This window comes from Syngnathoides biaculeatus, chromosome 15 (assembly GCF_019802595.1).
Source record: "Syngnathoides biaculeatus isolate LvHL_M chromosome 15, ASM1980259v1, whole genome shotgun sequence".
Classification (NCBI taxonomy): Eukaryota; Metazoa; Chordata; class Actinopteri; order Syngnathiformes; family Syngnathidae; genus Syngnathoides; species Syngnathoides biaculeatus.
The window spans coordinates 22,143,050-22,159,576 of record NC_084654.1 but is presented as its reverse complement, the minus strand read 5'-3'; the positions used below and the strand labels follow the sequence as shown (position 1 = coordinate 22,159,576).

Below are 16,527 nucleotides of genomic sequence, written 5' to 3'. Positions count from 1 at the left end.
CCTTGGAACTGTGAGGCCAACACCGTGCCACCTAAAAAATATATGCATAGAAAATTATATTAGGTTGACAAACGTACTTTTTACCTGTACTATCTTTTTTGTACTGCAGTTAAAGTTGAAGTCTTTCTCAAAACCTTCATAACAAGACATAAGATCATAATTAAATTAATTATATTATATATATTAATTATATTTAAAGTAAATTTTATGTTCAAAAAAAAGAAAACTACCTCATTTTGTTTTAAAAGTGTTTTTTTTTTTTGAGTAAGCTCAAAGTTAAAGTCAATATTTTTGCATATAAGGTAAATTGGATATAGTTAGTTCCAAAATTTTCACTGTAAAATGTAACATTTCCTCTTGGTACAAATATAAAAAAAAAATAAAAATTGATGAACTAAAGTGATCTCCAAAATGTCTTTTAGTATTGTGTATATATATCATAACAAGGAACGATTGAGTCGGAGGTTACAACACTACTACATAGCTAAAGACTTTAAAAATGAATGTTGGAAATGAATTTGAAATTATGGCATCTGGTACAAAAATAAATCATTCAACAAATGACACAAAGTTTGCCCTCCAGTGGCCGTTTAATGGACTGCGCGACTCCAAACGCCGCCGGTCACAATTTGACGGCCGACTTCAACTTGGGGAAGAGTCGGAGTGCGTTGCGCGAGGTCACCCGCATCACCTCCTCCACCGACACCCCTTTCGCCACGCTGATGTACTCGGCCGACACCGCCGCGTTCTTGGGCTCGTTCCTCACCTGCGTGACCCAAAAAAATGCAGCGAAAAACTGTCAGCAAATATGCGAGAGATGATTTTATATAAACTAACATAACTATTATGATGGGCACACGACAAGGAGCGCCACAATGAAGTGAATTGCAGCATTAAATCGCGATGTTCAAACGATTGAACACTTTTTCATTCTATATAATTATTACCATTGTTTTGATAAAAGTATATAAGTATACACTGCTTTTATGCTGATTAATTGATTTTTTGGGGGCGGGGTGGAACAGATTAATGCCATTTCCATTCAATTCAATGGGGAAAGCTGATTTGAGTTGTCAAAATCATCCAAAAATTCACATTTTTGGGATGTTTCCTGACATTAGCATTACAAATGTCTCAAAATTAAAATAAAATTAAAAAAAAAAAAAAAGGACATGAGGCGGACACAAATGGCCAGCACAAAGTACAGAAGGGTCACCGATGGTGTAGTGGTACAAACGCCTCGCCTGCCTTTGGTGCAGGCAGCGTGGGATCGATTCCCGCTCAGCGATGGTGTCGATATTTGCCCTGCGACTGACTGGCGACCAGTTCAGGGTGTAGTCCACCATTCGCACGAAGCTAGCTGGGATAGGCTCCAGCTTTCCGCAACTCTTTGTGAGGATAAGCGACTTGGACAATGACATGACATGAAATTGGAGGTTGCATGTTCTCCCCATGCTTGCGTGCTCCCACATCCCAAAAACATGCATTAATTGGACACGTCAAATTGCCCCTAGGTGTGATTGTGAGTGTGGCTGTTTGTTTTGGAACGGATTAATGCCATTTCCATTCATTTCAATGGGGAAAGTTGATTTGAGTTGTCAAAATCATTCAAAAATTCACGTTTTTGGGATATTTCCTGACATTTGCGTTAAAAATGGCACAAAATTGAAATAAAATTTTAAAAAAAGGACACGAGGCGGAAACAAATGACCAGCACATAGTCAAGTGCTGAAAACTGGACCTGCTTCTGTGGGCCGAGCGCAGGCGAGTCGGTTTCCAAGCAGATGTTCTCCAGGGGCAACAGTTTCACCAGTTTCTGCTTCTTGGCGGACACAAGGACAGAGCAGATTAGTCCTAAGGAGCAGCACTACTTAATGGAGCATCAAAATTTAAAAATTAAAAACAAAACAAAAACAACCATAAGAATCAATGAAAGTGAACGTGGACAACAGCAAGAACAAGCGTCGACGTGTGGCAATCGGATCACGGCGCGTTGCTCATTTTGCTCACGTCATAATCTGAGCCTTGATTAGATTATCAAAAAGCACACACACACACCGTCAACAGTGCACAGATTACAGCTGAGGCGGAAAAAATGTCGACAGGAAGTTTCCGTGAGTGAGCCCGACGGCCTGAAAGTGACACGAAACCTGCCTGAAATCATCAATCGGCTTCCTTTATCTGACGGGAGATTGACTTTGTCAACGCGGACCCGTCAGCGTTCGGCGCCGGCACACCCCCCCCCGCCGGTCACTTCATTAGGGACCCGAGATGAGGCGGGCGTAGCTAACGACGCGTCCGTCGGGCGTACGGGCACGCACCTGCTCGCTGCGCACGACGGACGGCGGGATGGAGAAGAAGTAGCCCGCCTTGACGCCCTCCATGGCCACGGACGGCCTCCCGTCAAAGGCGTGCAGGAGGACCTTTTCCACACCTGGGGGGAGCGAAAAAAAAAAAAAAAAACCACAGCACGTTTTCATTGCTATTACTACAGAGAAGCTGCATCTGTACTTATTTCATTCACACCGTTTGCCATATTTCATATAAATATGCACCAATAGGCGGCACAGTGGATCAGCTGGCAAAGTGTTGGCCTCACAGTTCTGAGGACCCCGGGTTTGATCCCAGTCCTTCCTATGTGGAGTTTGCATGTTCTCCCCGTGCCTGTGTGGGTTTTTTCCGGGGACTCCGGTTTTCCTCCCACATCCCAAAAACATGTAATATTAATTTGGACACTCTAAATTGCCCATAGGTGTGATTGCGAGTGCGGCTGTTTGTCTCGATGTGCCCTGCGATTGGCTGGCGACCTCTTCAGGGTGTGCCCGCCTCCTGCCCGTTGACTGCTGGGATAGGCTCCAGCACTCCCCGCGACCTTTGTGAGGATAAGCAGCAAAGAAAATAGATGGATGGATAGCTGGACACTCTAAATTGCCCACAGGTGTGATTGTGAGTGGAGCTGTTGTCTGTCTCCGTGTGCCCTGCGATTGGCTGGCAACCACTTCAGGGTGTCCCCCATCTCCTGCCCGTTGACAGCTGGGGTAGAATCCAGCATTCCCCGCGACCCTCGTGAGGATAAGCAGTGAAGAAAATGGATGGATAATTGGATACTCTAAATTGCCTATAGGTGTGATAGTGAGCGCGGCTGTTGTTTATCTCAATGTGCCCTGCGATTGGCTGGCAGCAGTTCAGGGTGTAACCCGCCTCCTGCTCGTTGAATGCTGGGGTAAGCTCCAGCACTTTCCACGACACTCGTGAGGATAAGCGGCAAAGAAAATAGATGGATAGAAGGATATGCACCAACATGCTTTTTTAATTTCACAAAACTCGTCAGGTCGTCCAAGATGTGAGGGTGATGCATTACATTTATTAGTTAGTAATTACAATCAATATTTTAAATTTACTTAATACATTTTCCTTTTCATTTGCCGCTCAATTGCGTGTGAAGTGAAGTTGGAACATGACGTAAAAAAAACGAAATTATGTCCGTGACAAAAGTGACGCAGAGATGTCACCTTGGTCTTTCAGGAGCTGGATGGTGGGCCGACCCGCCGAACGTGAGTGAACATTTCTAATAAAAGAAAAAAAACAATATTAGTTTTTAATGCGCTTGAACGTGTCTTTCGGGACTCGGACTCACAGAGGGAGGTCCAGCTCTTTGGCCAGACGCGCCTGGCGGATCAGAACCTGCCTCTGGGCCTCTTTGTCCGACTCGCAGCTCACGTACCTGGGTGTGAAATCCAAACCCACCTGCGACGACACACGGGAACGCGAAACACGTCACAAATAGAGCCAACCCCTCGCGGGATTATAAATATTCATAAATCACAACACGTTCTGTAAAAGATCGAAATTATTCACTGAAAAAACGCGCCTGCCCGTGCCTACGTCGGAATTTTTGTACCGTTTCTGTAACAAAAACTTCCTGCTCTTTCTGCCACGTTACCGCTTCCATTTACTTCCGTGACACCGATCGCTACTTTCCCATTCGCCAGAGCTTTAGCGCCATCGTGTGACATTTTAGGAGAAATACGTGAGTTGTTCAGCGAATAGCTGATGAGAAGTCGCGTGGAAAAACGCGTACATATTCGTTTGTGAATAGCCAACTGTAAATAGGTGAGGGTTCGCTATATATGTATTTTAAAAATGGAAATATCCATATAGCATTTAAACAAAATTAAATAGCGACTAAAAAAAAATAGTAAATGTTTTTTTATGGGCTCCAAGCAGCATCCTGTGCATTTTTCTAAATAAAATCATCTGCCATTATTTTGAAAGGTAACATTATAACAAGTTTTAAGTAATATGAAAGTATTTCAGGATTGTAGCTGAGGATAAATTTGAGGTTTACATGATCAACATTGGCAGCACGGTGGTGCAACTGGTAAAGCCTTGGCCTCACAGTTCTGAGGACCCGGGTTCGATCCCAGCTCCCCCTGTGTGGAGTTTGCATGTTCATCCCGTGCCTGCGTGGGTTTCCTCCCACAGCCCAAAAAAACACACAACATTAGTTGGACACTCTAAATTGCCCATAGGTGTGATTGTGAGTGAGATTGCTGTTTGTCTCCAGCTGCTCTGTGATTGGCTGGCGACCAGTTCAGGGTGTACCCTGCCTCCTACATGTTGACAGCTCGGATAGGCTCCAGCACTCCCTGCGACCCTCGTGAGGATAAGTGGCAAAGATAACGGCTGGACGGATAGCAATTCTGTACATTTTTAAGGAGGGCCTGTCCACAATTTACACATTTTTGTGGAGCGCTTTGTCCCTCACCCGTAGACACGGTCAGGGCTCACTGTATTCATATTTACTACCTCTCCGATGGCCACGAGCTGGTCTTTATATTTGTCGATGAGGGGAAGCGCGGCATCCAGATCCTGCGTGCAAGACAAGAGGTGGAAATTGTTGTTCGGAGGTCGACGCAACAGCGACAACTCGAATTACGCTAGCGTTGATCTCGGCTCGGCAACCTGGAGAGAAGCACTTCGGTGTTGGTCTGGGGACACTTCCTGGACGGGGTGGACTCCCAGGCAGGGGAACACGAACCCTGCAAATCTAAATATGAAGAAATTAGTAGACTATAAAAGGGAAATGGACAGATTATTTTTTTTTTAAAGTTACCTCTGCGACAACGCAATGATCTTGTCAAATTCCCCGGCATGCTCAGCCACGGCTAACAAGGCTAACAGTCCGGCCTGAGAATTCAAAACAACACAATGAATCATGCAACCATGGACACAATAACGAGCCAAGAGACGTGAAGAAGCGGTTAACTTACCCGTTTGGAGTCTTCAATAACTACATCTATGTCCTAAAAACACACAAACGTGACATTTTAAAATGGATAAATGACTAAAAGGCTCAATAAATGTGATTTATACCTTGTCAAAATCTCCCGCGGAGATATGACAGTGGCAGTCGATGAAGCCGCGCATGGTGCGACCAAAACATCCGGGTAGGTCGGGACACTGGGCATGCGTCGTACATCTCGAACACCGTGCGTGTATAAAGAGTCTCCCACGAAGGCGGTGCCGTTAGTGTCTGCGAAGAAAAAAGTATCCACAAGCGTGCTTGCCTTAAATCAAACTCACCCAAGCACAAAACGTCATCATCCAACGCCGCGTTCACTTTGTGTTCACGGCTAAACGTTTTATGGCTCAAATTTAACTTCTAATCCTTTTGACATTAGATTGATAGTTGGAAAAATAACTAAATTAAATGAACGGATAAGAAAAAGTTTCAATAAATGTTGTATAAACTGCTCAGCTCTCCAATGGAAGTTTGACTTGTTAGTTGATACCGGAAGCTAATTCAAACATAATCGCCAGCCTACGTCATCATATAAGGCCGATTTTACTTCCTTGTTTACAAATAGTAAAGAAAGAAATACAGGAAGTGGGGCGCTTTGATGCATCTCCTCCACTTTGCTACTTTTAATGAAGCCATCAAGTGATTTGGACAGAAAATGGCAATACTTGACCGCCATGGTTTTCCTCGTTTGCCTGCTGTCCACCCGCCTCACCGAAGCGAAATACGAACCCAACTGGGAGTCCATCGACTCCAGGCCACTGCCTGACTGGTACGACCAGGCCAAGTTCGGCATCTTCATCCACTGGGGCGTCTTCTCCGTGCCCAGCTTCGGCAGCGAGTGGTTCTGGTGAGGCACAGTGAACTCGAAATTCAAGTCAAATGAATTAAAACAACAGTGCAGTACCGTAGTCATCTTTTTGACGATGGAAGGGTGACAAGACGCGGAGAAATACTGACACCTAGCGGCGGTTGTCTTGTCCTGCAGGTGGTACTGGAGGGGGCAAAAGCTGCAGCCGTACGTGGACTTCATGCGGAGGAATTACCCGCCGGACTTCAAGTATCAAGACTTCGCCCCTCGCTTCACCGCAGAGTTCTTTGACGCCAAAGAATGGACGGACATCTTCGCCGCGTCGGGCGCCAAGTACATCGTGCTGACCACCAAACACCACGAAGGTGCCGCGTCGTCGTCTCGTCCGTCGAAAAGCCCAACGCTGATAAACGCACGATGTGGGTCGAGCCTGGCTAGAATCCACACAGTCGGTTGAATGATTAGAATCCGTCAAAACTCATAACGAACACAGATCAAGTCGGGCTCATGAGCGCATAGTCAGTTGATTCTAAAATCCCGACTTAATGTAAATACTACAAATTTTGGATAACCGACGCGGTCTACGTGGCAATTTTAAGCCGTCAGTCATCCGCCAGGATTCACGCTGTGGGGCTCGGAGACCTCCTGGAACTGGAACGCGGTGGACGTGGGCCCCAAGCGGGACCTGGTGGCGGAGGTGGCGAGCGCCCTCCGCGCCCGCGGCGACCTGCGCCTGGGCCTGTACCACTCGCTCTTCGAGTGGTTCCACCCGCTGTTCTTGGAGGACGCCGCCAACCGCTTCGCCACTGACCGCTTCGCCGTCGGCAAGAGTTTGCCGGAACTTTACGAGCTGGTGCGGACGTACAAGCCCGACGTGCTGTGGTCGGACGGCGACGGGAACGCGCCGGACAAGTACTGGAACAGCACCGGATTCCTGGCCTGGCTCTACAATGACAGGTAAATATTTAATTCCCAAAACAAAAGGGACATTGGACATTAATATCATGTACGGTTATTAACATTATTATTTTTGGCCCACCCACTACACAACACAACATTTTTTGACTGGACTGGACGACATATTTGCTCCACTTAAGCGTGTTCGTTCTTGTAGTAACAGCAATCGGCCAGCAGGGGGCGATGCGTCGCAGCCGCCGGCCGGCGCTTCCCAGCTCTTTCGTAGAAGAAGAAGAAACTCGTTTTTGTAGCTACGTTTTCCCTCCGAGGGCCGTCATGGTGAAACCACAGAAAACCCGAATCACGTCATATTTACACGTGAAATTTATGAACTCGTTTTGGAATCAGAAATCAAGCATAATGTGCTTTTCAACAACTGCAATAAATGCTGATATCGTCTCAACATTATCATTTATGATATATGACAATTTCAAACGTCGGGACGTATTTTCCACAAGAATCACGGATTTTGACACCGATGATTTGCCTTCGCGGGCCACGTGAAATCGCGTGGCGGGCCAGATCTGGCCCCCCGGGCCTCGAGTTTGACACCTGCGTGTTAGCGGATGCTTATTTTTTGTGCTGTGAGCTCAACGTGTATTCTGTGCTGTTTACATTAATGAAAAATAAATACAACTTTAATATGCTGCACAAAGAACTGGACGACTCCATTTTTTTAAAAAGTGTAATAAATACAGTATTAACTCAATACTCGAATGGGGGGAAAAAAAAAAATCCCACCATGCAAATATTGACGTTGTTCAGAACATTTGGGGAAAATTATTATTATTTTTTTTACTCACAGTCCAGTCCGGGACACCGTGGTGACGAACGACCGGTGGGGCTCGGGCTCCATGTGCCGACACGGCGGCTACTACACGTGCGCCGACCGTTACCAGCCAGGTCACCTTTTGCCGCACAAGTGGGAAAACTGCATGACCATCGACAGGAAGTCGTGGGGCTACAGGCGCGACGCCCCCCTCGCCGACTACCTCACCATCGAGGAGCTCGTGGCGGTGAATATCCCTCCGTCCGTCCGTTTTCAAGCAGGTCCAGTTTTATCACTTGACTATTTGTCCTTTTTTTTAAAAAATGTTATTTAAACTTTGCGCCATTTTTAATGCAAATGTCAGGAAACATCCCAAAAATGTGAATTTTTGGATGATTTTGACAACTCAAATCAACTTTCCCCATCGAAATGAATGGAAATGCCCTTTATCTGTTCTACCACCGCCCCAAAAAATGTATTTAATAAGCATCCATCCATTTTCTCAGCCGCTTAGCCTCACAAGGGTCGCAGGGAGTGCTGTAGTTTATCCCAGTTGTCAACGGGCATGAGGCGGGGTACACCCTGAACCGGTTGCCAGCCAATCGCGGCGCACATTGAGACAAACAGCCGGACTCACAATCACACCTAGGGGCAATTTAGAGTGTCCAATTAATGTTGCGTGTTTTTGGGGTGTGGGAGGGAACCAGAGTGCCCGGAGGGGAGAACATGCAAACTCCAAAGTCGTGTCTTTATCCAAGCCGCTTGTCCTCACAAAGGTTGCGTAAGGCTGGAGCCTATCCCAGCGAGCTTCAAAAGGCAGACTACACCCTGAACTGGTCGCCAGTCAATCGCAGGGCAGATATCGGCACCATCACTGAGCAGGACTCGATCCCACGCTTCCCGCACCAAAGGCGGGGGTGTGTACCACTACACCATCGAACCCGGGTCCCCGGCACTGTGAAGAAATCGCTCAGATGCTAACTGGCGTCAAAGGGCTGACTTTTCAAATCACGTGAAAGCGGCGCAGGGGACCGAATTTGTCGGGCAGTTAGAAATGTCCCGCACGCCCCCTAAAACGGCCGACAGCGGGCGACCCGCCCTGCCGAGACTTCACCTCGACGCCCGTCTCTCCCCAGACGCTGGTGGAGACCGTGTCGTGCGGCGGCAACCTGCTGATGAACGTCGGCCCCACGGCGGACGGGAGGATCGCGCCCATCTTCGAGGAGCGCCTGCGGCAGGTCGGCCGCTGGCTGCGGGTGAACGGCGAGGCGGTGTACAACAGCAGCGCCTGGCGGGCGCAGAAGGACGCCGCCGCGCCCGCCGTCTGGTACACGTCCAGGCCGCGGGAGAACGCCGTCTTCGCCGTGTTCCTCGTGTGGCCCGACGACGGGTCTTTACTCCTCAGCGAACCGGAGCTCACTCTAGGACACAACAAGGTAAGATGTGTAAAGGTACACGCACGCGCCCGTCACACGACGCTTGAATGTGACGTTTTAGCACCGACAACCCGCATGGAAATGACGCCAGTAGGCAATTTCCTTGGTTAACCACAATCACTCATCCAAAAATTATTGTACTGTTGGATATCTTTGTCGTTACCGTTATGAGTGCATGCTTTAGCTCACGGGTGCCAAACTCAAGGCCCGGGGGGGCAGATCCGGACCGCCACATGATTTTATGTGGCCCGCGAAGCCAATTTCCGCGATTCTTGTTCAAATCCGTAAAATGGTAATATATCATAAATGATCGAGTTGAGATATTAACAAGAATTTTTGTGCTACCAAACATGAATAGTCGACAAACACGTTAGCCTTGATTTCTGATCCGGAATCTGGTTCTTAAATTATGAAACACGACGAGACGACTGAACATTTTTTTATTGTTTCACAGGCAAAAACGGCCCTCTGAGGGGGAAACCCGAACTACGACGTGGCCCCCGCGAGAGAAATGAGTTTGACGCCCCTGCTTTAGCTATTCGTTGCCCTACCCTGCTAAAAATTTTCTATAGAAATTCTATCGAAAGAGACAATTCTATAGAATTTGTACAGAAGAACTTGTTCTGTAGAAGCTTTGCTGTGATTTTTGACAGAACAAAAATGTTGTTATAGAAATTCGATACAACTTGGGTCCCAAAGTTCTATAGAAAATTTTTAGCAGGTTTAGTAAGTTTGGAATTTATTTTATGAAACTTGTCACTGCTAAGAATGTTAGCTCGATTTACGTGTGAGTCAAAAATTAAATACATTTAAAAATGTTTTGAAAACAGTACCATAGTAGGCCCAAATGTTCAGTCAAAATGAGGCAATTTTTTATTCATAGCGGGTATATTTTATATTTTTGTTTGCTGTTGTAACACCTCCAAATCCGAGACCATGGCCCTCAGCCGGAAAAGGGTCGGTCGGGGTTGAGATCCTGCCCAAGTATCTCGGGGTCTAGTTCACAAGTGAGGGAAGAACGGAGCGAGAGATCGACGGACAGACCGGTGCAGCGTCTGCAGTGATGCGGACTGTATCGGTCCGTTGTGGTGAAGAGGGAGCTAAGCCGAAATGCGAAGCTCTCAATTTACTAGTTGAGCTACGTTCCAACCCTCACTGACGGGCATGAGCTGCGGGTCGTGACCGAAAGAACAAGATCCCGGATACATACGGCCGAAATGAGTTTCCTCCCCAGGGTGTCCGGGCTCTCCCTTAGAGATAGGGCAAGAAGCTCGGTCATCAGGGAGGGGCTCAGTGTCGAGCCGCTGCTCCTCCGCATTGAGAGGAGCCAGACGAGGCGGCTGGGGGCTTCTGATCCGGACGCCTCCCCGGTGAGGTGTTCCGGGCGCGTCCCACCGGAAAGAGACCCCGGGGACGACCCGGGACACGCCGGAGAGACCTACGTCTCTTGGCTGAAGGCTGAGGTTCTCACTTCTTGATGGCTCTGGAGGAAGCTCACTCACCTCACGCGGTCTTCGTGTCACGCTTAGACGTACTCCCAAGGTCGGTGATCGAAAGCAGGAGTGCGCAGAAAGCGATGGAGTAGCCATCTTTTGCTCGCTGACTCATTAAGACGTCGTTTTCTGGGAAGCGAGGCCGCCCGCATTGATTCTTGTCGTCGGACGGTCGCTGATTGCATTTTAAAACGTGGTTTCTGTTTCTGTCCTGTGTGTGGAAAAAAAAAAAAAAACAAAAAAACAAGGTGGCGCTGTTGGGTCACGGGGCCGTGCAGTGGGAGCCCGCGACGCCCCGCGGTCTCCGGGTCTTCCTGCCTCGGTTGTGCCCCGGCCAGATGCCCTGCCAGTGGGCTTGGACCCTCAGGCTGACGGGGGCCAAGTGAACGAGAGGAACGCGACCACGTCGACGCCCGGCTCGGGATGCGCTCGACCCGACTCGAGCCGCTGCCGCAAAGGAGACGAAAACTCGGTTCTGCCGAATGCCGCGTGACATTGGAAAAAAAAAACACAACAATTTAGTTCGCACAAAGTAAAAAAAAGATAAATAAATACAAAGACGACCAGAAAGTTTCGGCATACTCGTAATTACATTATTTAAATTGATGTACAAAAAATTGTAGTTTTTGTTTTTCAATTTCATGTCAGGCTCTGTAGAATGTTTTTTTTTTTTACCTCTTTAAATGAAAATAAAAGATGGGAATCTGTGATGTTTTTGCTCTTTTTAAATTCATTTAAAAACATTTTTATTGAGAGCCACAACACACGCAAAATGTATAAAATATGTTCCATCTGCAAAAATAGTTTTCTTGCAATATTCCACTCCAAATCACTAGTAATTGTCCCCAAAAGCAGTATTTTTATGAAAAATTACACAACTTCCTACTCTTGACGTGACTAAATTTTGTGAATATATAAAAAAAAAAGACCAAATCCTGACAATATATTTTGTCATCCGAAAAATGGAGACGAAGACGTTTTTTGAAAACATAAATTCTCAAAGAACTCTTTAATTTTTCCACGAAATTCATTATTTGCTCTTTTCGAGGTGGCCCTAATTTTTACATAAGGAAGGAGGGGGGGGATATTAATAGGTGTTATTGATGTTTTCACTTTTAGAGGAGGGGCTATGAATAATCCAGAGCTGCTGTTAAAATTTTTGGAATCCAATCCCTGTGAACTGCCTTTGCCGCCCTCTGGCGGGCTCCTCCTACACTACACGCAGGAGGAGGCGTTGAGGACACGTTCCGAGCTCATCTCGCGCCGACTCGGGAAAGAAAGCGACCCCCCCCAGATTCCCCCCCCCCCTTCCCCTCCTCTCAACCCGGACAGTACCCCCCACCCCCCTCCCCGTCTCGTGCATCCATCCTCCCGGGGGTCCAATGAAGATATCTGGCTGCCGTCTAACACCTGGTAAGCATCCGACACCTCTTTTTCCATGTTTTTTTTATTTAGTTTTTTTTTTTTTGGGGGGGGGGGGCGCATCGTTTCTTCCGAGCCGAAATTAGTCGTGCCAGCGGTGGGGAGGTCTTAAAGGGGGAGGGGGATGAGAGGTTGTTTATCACCTGAGAGAGGGTGACTCCAGTGGACGGGGGGGTTGGGGGGGGGGGGCGTTGTGTCTGCTCCCTCCTCGCTGCCGCACGCTTTTTTTTTTTTTTTTTTTTTTTTTAACGGGGGGAGGTCCCCGTTCTGCAAATTTTCCGTGACATGCGGATGGGGAGGAGGGGGACCAAGGGGGGGTTCTCGGGTCCATGCATGCCCCCCCCCCTTTGCTCCCCCTCCACAACAAGAGGCCGGAAATCCCCATATATAGCCAGGCACGTGACAGCCGATCCGGCAACAGACAAAGCCGCACGAGGAATATTTACAGTACGACTTAATCGCATCATTTTGAACGCGAATAATCCTTTGCAGAGGTCCAGATGTGATCATACGTATGAAACTGCTGCGAAATAATATACAGATATGGCTATCTGTACTGTACATTTTTACATTCAATATTCATATATAATTTCACGAAAATAAATGTTGAAAAAAGTCACCATTTTATATTGAATGATTTTTCAAAGCAACATGTGACTATTTTAATGTATACATACATGCACATTTTGTGTATGAATTATGAATAAATACAAAAATCTAAAATATATATAAGTGACAAGAATATGATTATTGTATGTTGTTAAAATAATTTTAGTATATAGTATACCTTTTAAATTTATATACTATGTATATTTCTTTCCTATTTGGCAAATCACATAAAATAAGTGCTGCAGCATTTATTTTAAGTCAGTCTATACTGTACATTTTTATATTCAATATTAATATATAATCTCATATCTAACAAAATCAAATGTTGAAAAATGTCACAATTTTATATGAATGATTTTTCACAAGAACATTTTTAATGTTCACATTTGACTATTCTAATATATAAATACATGTACATTTGTGTATGTATTATAAATAAATACAAAAATAAAATATATATATATAAGTGACAAAAATATGATTTTTGTATGTTAAAAGAATTGTAGTATGCAGTATAATTTTTACATTTTATTTCCTATTTTGCAAATTACATAAAATAAGTGCTGCAGGATTTATTCATTCTATCTTTTAAATAATGTCACAAAATATCTTTATATGTCTTTACTGATTAAAATATAAATATGATCATAATCCTTTGATAATTCTCATCCTGTATAAACATTTCACCCCAGTCTATTCATAGTTTTGTATTCTATTTCAAATTAATTTATCTTTCGACTATCTTATTGTCGTAGTGCATTCATAGCATTTTATATATATATATATATATATATATATATATATATATATATATTTTTGTATATTTTGAACGGCGTTTTCTGGTTTTATTGCAATCGTGACGTGCGCTGTTCAAAGTGGGATTTGAATATCTTGGGCTTGGCGTGACGCTGCCACATCCTCACACTTAATTCCTACATTTGCTGGTAATTATATACGCCGACAGGAAACGGGGCCATTGTGCCAGTCTCTGTTGCCGTGGCAACGCAGCGCTCGGCATCAAGCTTATTTTTACCGATTTGCAAGAGACGGCGGCGGAAGGCAGGATGAAGGGAAAAAGGTGGACGTCGCCCTTGATGGAACTTGCCAGGGAGAAACCCTCAAACATTCCATTCATAAAGCCCCCCCCCCCGAACATCCACCATGTTGTCATGTACACTTTTGTTTGGGGAGGGGGGCAGCATGGAATCCCGCTTAGCTGTTCCCAGCGAGTGCGCACCCTCGACGTATTTATAGACGGCGGGTGGCTCGACCTTGACTGTATGAACCGTTTTAGCCCCCCCCCACCCCCCCATTCCTCGACCCCACCTCGAGCGTCCAGCGCTGCAAGCGAGCTCCGACTTGTTCCACGCTCGATGACTAAGAATAGTGCCCTGAGGTGCTCCTCTTTCAATACACGCGCTCGGCATTCTCAGCTCGTTAGGCCACTTAGCTGTGTAGTGCGGTGGCTATCCCATAATAATTGGCTCACCGACTCCCCCCACCCCGCAAAAAAAAAAAAAACAAAACATGGCGTCTCACTGGTGGGAATGTCGGATGAGGTTTCAAGGCCAAAATCCTTCGCCCGCATTACAAAACAAATTGTTATTCATTTACGTGTTGTGGACAGTGCGATGGCCTAAAGATGATGGATTGTATATGTGACAGGTTATTTGATATTTCTTCCATTTGACTATTTAATATCTTAAGTTCCCTGCTCGAGTCCTGGTGGCAGTTTTTGGGGGTTGTAGATTTTAACACCAAAGAAGACTGCTGATGCATTTTGGCTGGCGTGTTTTAGCGACCGCTTTTCGCCCAGGAAAAAGCAGGTTCTTGTATTTTGTTTAAAATGGCTTACGTAGACCAGAATCCTCGCAGCATCGTGCCTATGGTGTGTTTCGCGCCGGTCTCGGTGGCATCAAACGTGTAAATCTAGGCTGACTGGCGACATTCTACTTATCCATCGAGTTACCTTAACTGCTAGTTAGCACTAGCAGGTTAGCGCTTGTCAACCATCCGCCACAATCTTTTGTCCGATTGTCACCAAATGTGCATCATGGATACGAGATGGGCGGATGACTCAACTGGGAGCAACTTGAGCTTTTGCCATCGGGGGTGGTCGGGGATGAGATCCTTCCACAAGTGGAGGAGTTCGAGTATCTAAAGGTCTTGTTCATGAGTGAGGGAAGACCGGGGCGGGAGATCGATGGACGGATCGGTGGAGCGTCTGCAGTGACGCGGACTTTGTATCGGTCCGTTGTGGTAAAGACGTTAGCTAAGTTGAAAGGCGGAGCTCTCAATTTATCAGTCGATCTCCATTCCTAACCTCACTTATGGGCATGAGCTGTGGGTCATGACCGAAAGAACAAGATCCCGAAATGAGTTTCCTCCGCAGGGTGTCCGGGCTCTACCTTAGAGATAGGACGAGAAGCTCGGTCATCCGGGAGGGGCTCAGTGTCGAGCCGCTGTTCCTCCACATTGAGAGAAGCCAGACGAGGTGGTTGGGGCATCTGATCCGGATGCCTCCTGGACGCCTCCCTGTTCCGTCCCACCGGAAAGAGACCCCGAGGACGACCCAGGACACGTTGGAGAGACTATGTCTCTCGGCTAGCTCGGGAACGCCTCGGGATCCCTCCGGAAGAGCTGGAAGAAGTGGCTGGGGAAAGGGAAGTCTGGGTGTCCCTGCTGAAGCTACTTCCCCCGTGACCTGACCCGGAAAAGCGATCGATGATGGATGGATGGAGTGGGCAAACTTTGATGATTCACTTGTCACGATCATTCTCCCGCTCTGACGACGCCGTGACGGGAAGCTGCGAGGGTCTCGCAAAAGAGCCCCGATGCCCGCCCCCCTCCACTCCGATTCTCCTCCTTCCTCCTCGCCTTACGCCATCTGAATAGCATCTTTTGAAGGGAGGTTCTCACTTCTTGATGAATGAAGAGCGGCTTTTGACAACGATCATGACATCCGACTCCCTCCCTTCTCGCGCCTCCTCCTCCTCCTCCGCCACAGCCGGAGAGGAAAAGCGCCCTGAAACGTGGGCCGTTGTGTAATCCCTCCCAGGGCCCCTTTGCTATTTTTGTGTCCGGGTCTGCACGTCATGCTTGGGTATTTTCTCCGGTGACTGGCTCGCATCAATAGCGCGCTCCGAACGTGCGCCGCTACCGCCGCCGCCGCTTCGGACCGATGGGACGTTTACCCCCGCTCTTTTTCCCCCAATCCCGGCGGAGGTGCGACGGACGCTGCGGGATGAGGAATGAGGATGCGGGACGTGGAAGGAGAGGAGGGGGTTGAAATGTCAGGTTTGTATGAGGATCATGGGGGCGGGGGGGGGGGGGGGGAACGTTGCATGCGTGTGAATGTCATTGTGATATTTATGGATGCTAGCGTTTAAAGGGACGGAGTGGGTTTTTTTTTTTTTTTTTTGCCTTCCCCCACCTGCGTCTCACACCGCCGCCGCTGCCGTGTCGCGCATTTATTGTCCAGGTGCAACACGACAACATGCGTCCGCCACGCGCCGCAGTCGTCTTTTCGGGACCTCGGAAGGATGGAAACTAAGCAATGAGGTCGGATCGACCTTGAGGAGGGGAGCTTCCAAAGACCCCCCCCCCCCCCACACCCCAGCGTACCCCTACCCCAGAATGCCGCGTTAATCTGCTTTGCACAGTACCGACTCGGCTCTACTCGTTCGGCCGAGTTAGGGGTGTGTTGTTTTCGAGCCGCATTGAAAGCA

The 16,527-nt window shown here is 47.2% G+C and overlaps 2 protein-coding genes across 7 annotated transcripts; one reads left to right on the top strand and one right to left on the bottom strand.

Annotated features, from left to right (window-relative positions):
• Window positions 1-566: 566 nt before the first annotated feature.
• Window positions 567-6,157, bottom strand: LOC133512896 (putative deoxyribonuclease TATDN3). 3 transcript variants are annotated; one of them, XM_061842959.1, is made up of 11 exons: window positions 6,035-6,157; window positions 5,377-5,536; window positions 5,274-5,306; window positions 5,117-5,190; window positions 4,966-5,050; window positions 4,810-4,872; window positions 3,638-3,747; window positions 3,513-3,568; window positions 2,322-2,434; window positions 1,742-1,822; window positions 567-766 (listed from the first exon to the last, which is right to left on the bottom strand). In XM_061842959.1, the coding sequence occupies exons 2-11, from the start codon at window positions 5,428-5,430 to the stop codon at window positions 623-625; spliced, it is 813 nt and encodes a 270-aa protein (XP_061698943.1). In that variant the 5' UTR covers window positions 5,431-5,536; window positions 6,035-6,157; the 3' UTR covers window positions 567-622. The 3 variants fall into 3 exon arrangements, with proteins under 3 accessions (XP_061698943.1, XP_061698944.1, XP_061698945.1); XM_061842960.1 differs by having other exon boundaries at window positions 1,742-1,819; XM_061842961.1 differs by having other exon boundaries at window positions 1,742-1,816.
• fuca2 (alpha-L-fucosidase 2) lies at window positions 5,644-11,466 on the top strand. 4 transcript variants are annotated; one of them, XM_061842954.1, is made up of 6 exons: window positions 5,644-6,152; window positions 6,291-6,478; window positions 6,731-7,070; window positions 7,876-8,120; window positions 8,976-9,275; window positions 9,730-11,000. In XM_061842954.1, exons 1-6 carry the CDS (start codon window positions 5,932-5,934, stop codon window positions 9,945-9,947), a joined length of 1,512 nt encoding a protein of 503 aa, XP_061698938.1. In that variant the 5' UTR covers window positions 5,644-5,931; the 3' UTR covers window positions 9,948-11,000. The 4 variants fall into 4 exon arrangements, with proteins under 4 accessions (XP_061698938.1, XP_061698937.1, XP_061698940.1 ...); XM_061842953.1 differs by lacking the exon at window positions 9,730-11,000 and adding an exon at window positions 11,017-11,466 and having other exon boundaries at window positions 5,656-6,152; XM_061842956.1 differs by having other exon boundaries at window positions 5,819-6,152; window positions 7,876-8,086; window positions 9,730-9,875.
• The last annotated feature ends 5,061 nt before the right edge of the window (window positions 11,467-16,527 follow it).

What these genes read in the sequence shown, in the direction of transcription:
- LOC133512896 (XM_061842959.1), bottom strand. Translation starts at nt 5,430, where the DNA reads ATGCGCGGCTTCATCGACTGCCACTGTCATATCTCCGCGGGAGATTTT. An exon ending in CCGCGGGAGATTTTGACAAG is followed by an intron (nt 5,307 to 5,376) that starts GTATAAATCACA and finishes GTGTGTTTTTAG; the next exon opens with GACATAGATGTAGTTATTGA. An exon ending in CCGTCGTGCGCAGCGAGCAG is followed by an intron (nt 1,823 to 2,321) that starts GTGCGTGCCCGT and finishes GTGTCCGCCAAG; the next exon opens with AAGCAGAAACTGGTGAAACT.
- fuca2 (XM_061842953.1), top strand. Translation starts at nt 5,932, where the DNA reads ATGAAGCCATCAAGTGATTTGGACAGAAAATGGCAATACTTGACCGCC. An exon ending in GACCACCAAACACCACGAAG is followed by an intron (nt 6,479 to 6,730) that starts GTGCCGCGTCGT and finishes GTCATCCGCCAG; the next exon opens with GATTCACGCTGTGGGGCTCG. An exon ending in GTCCGTCCGTTTTCAAGCAG is followed by an intron (nt 8,121 to 8,975) that starts GTCCAGTTTTAT and finishes GTCTCTCCCCAG; the next exon opens with ACGCTGGTGGAGACCGTGTC.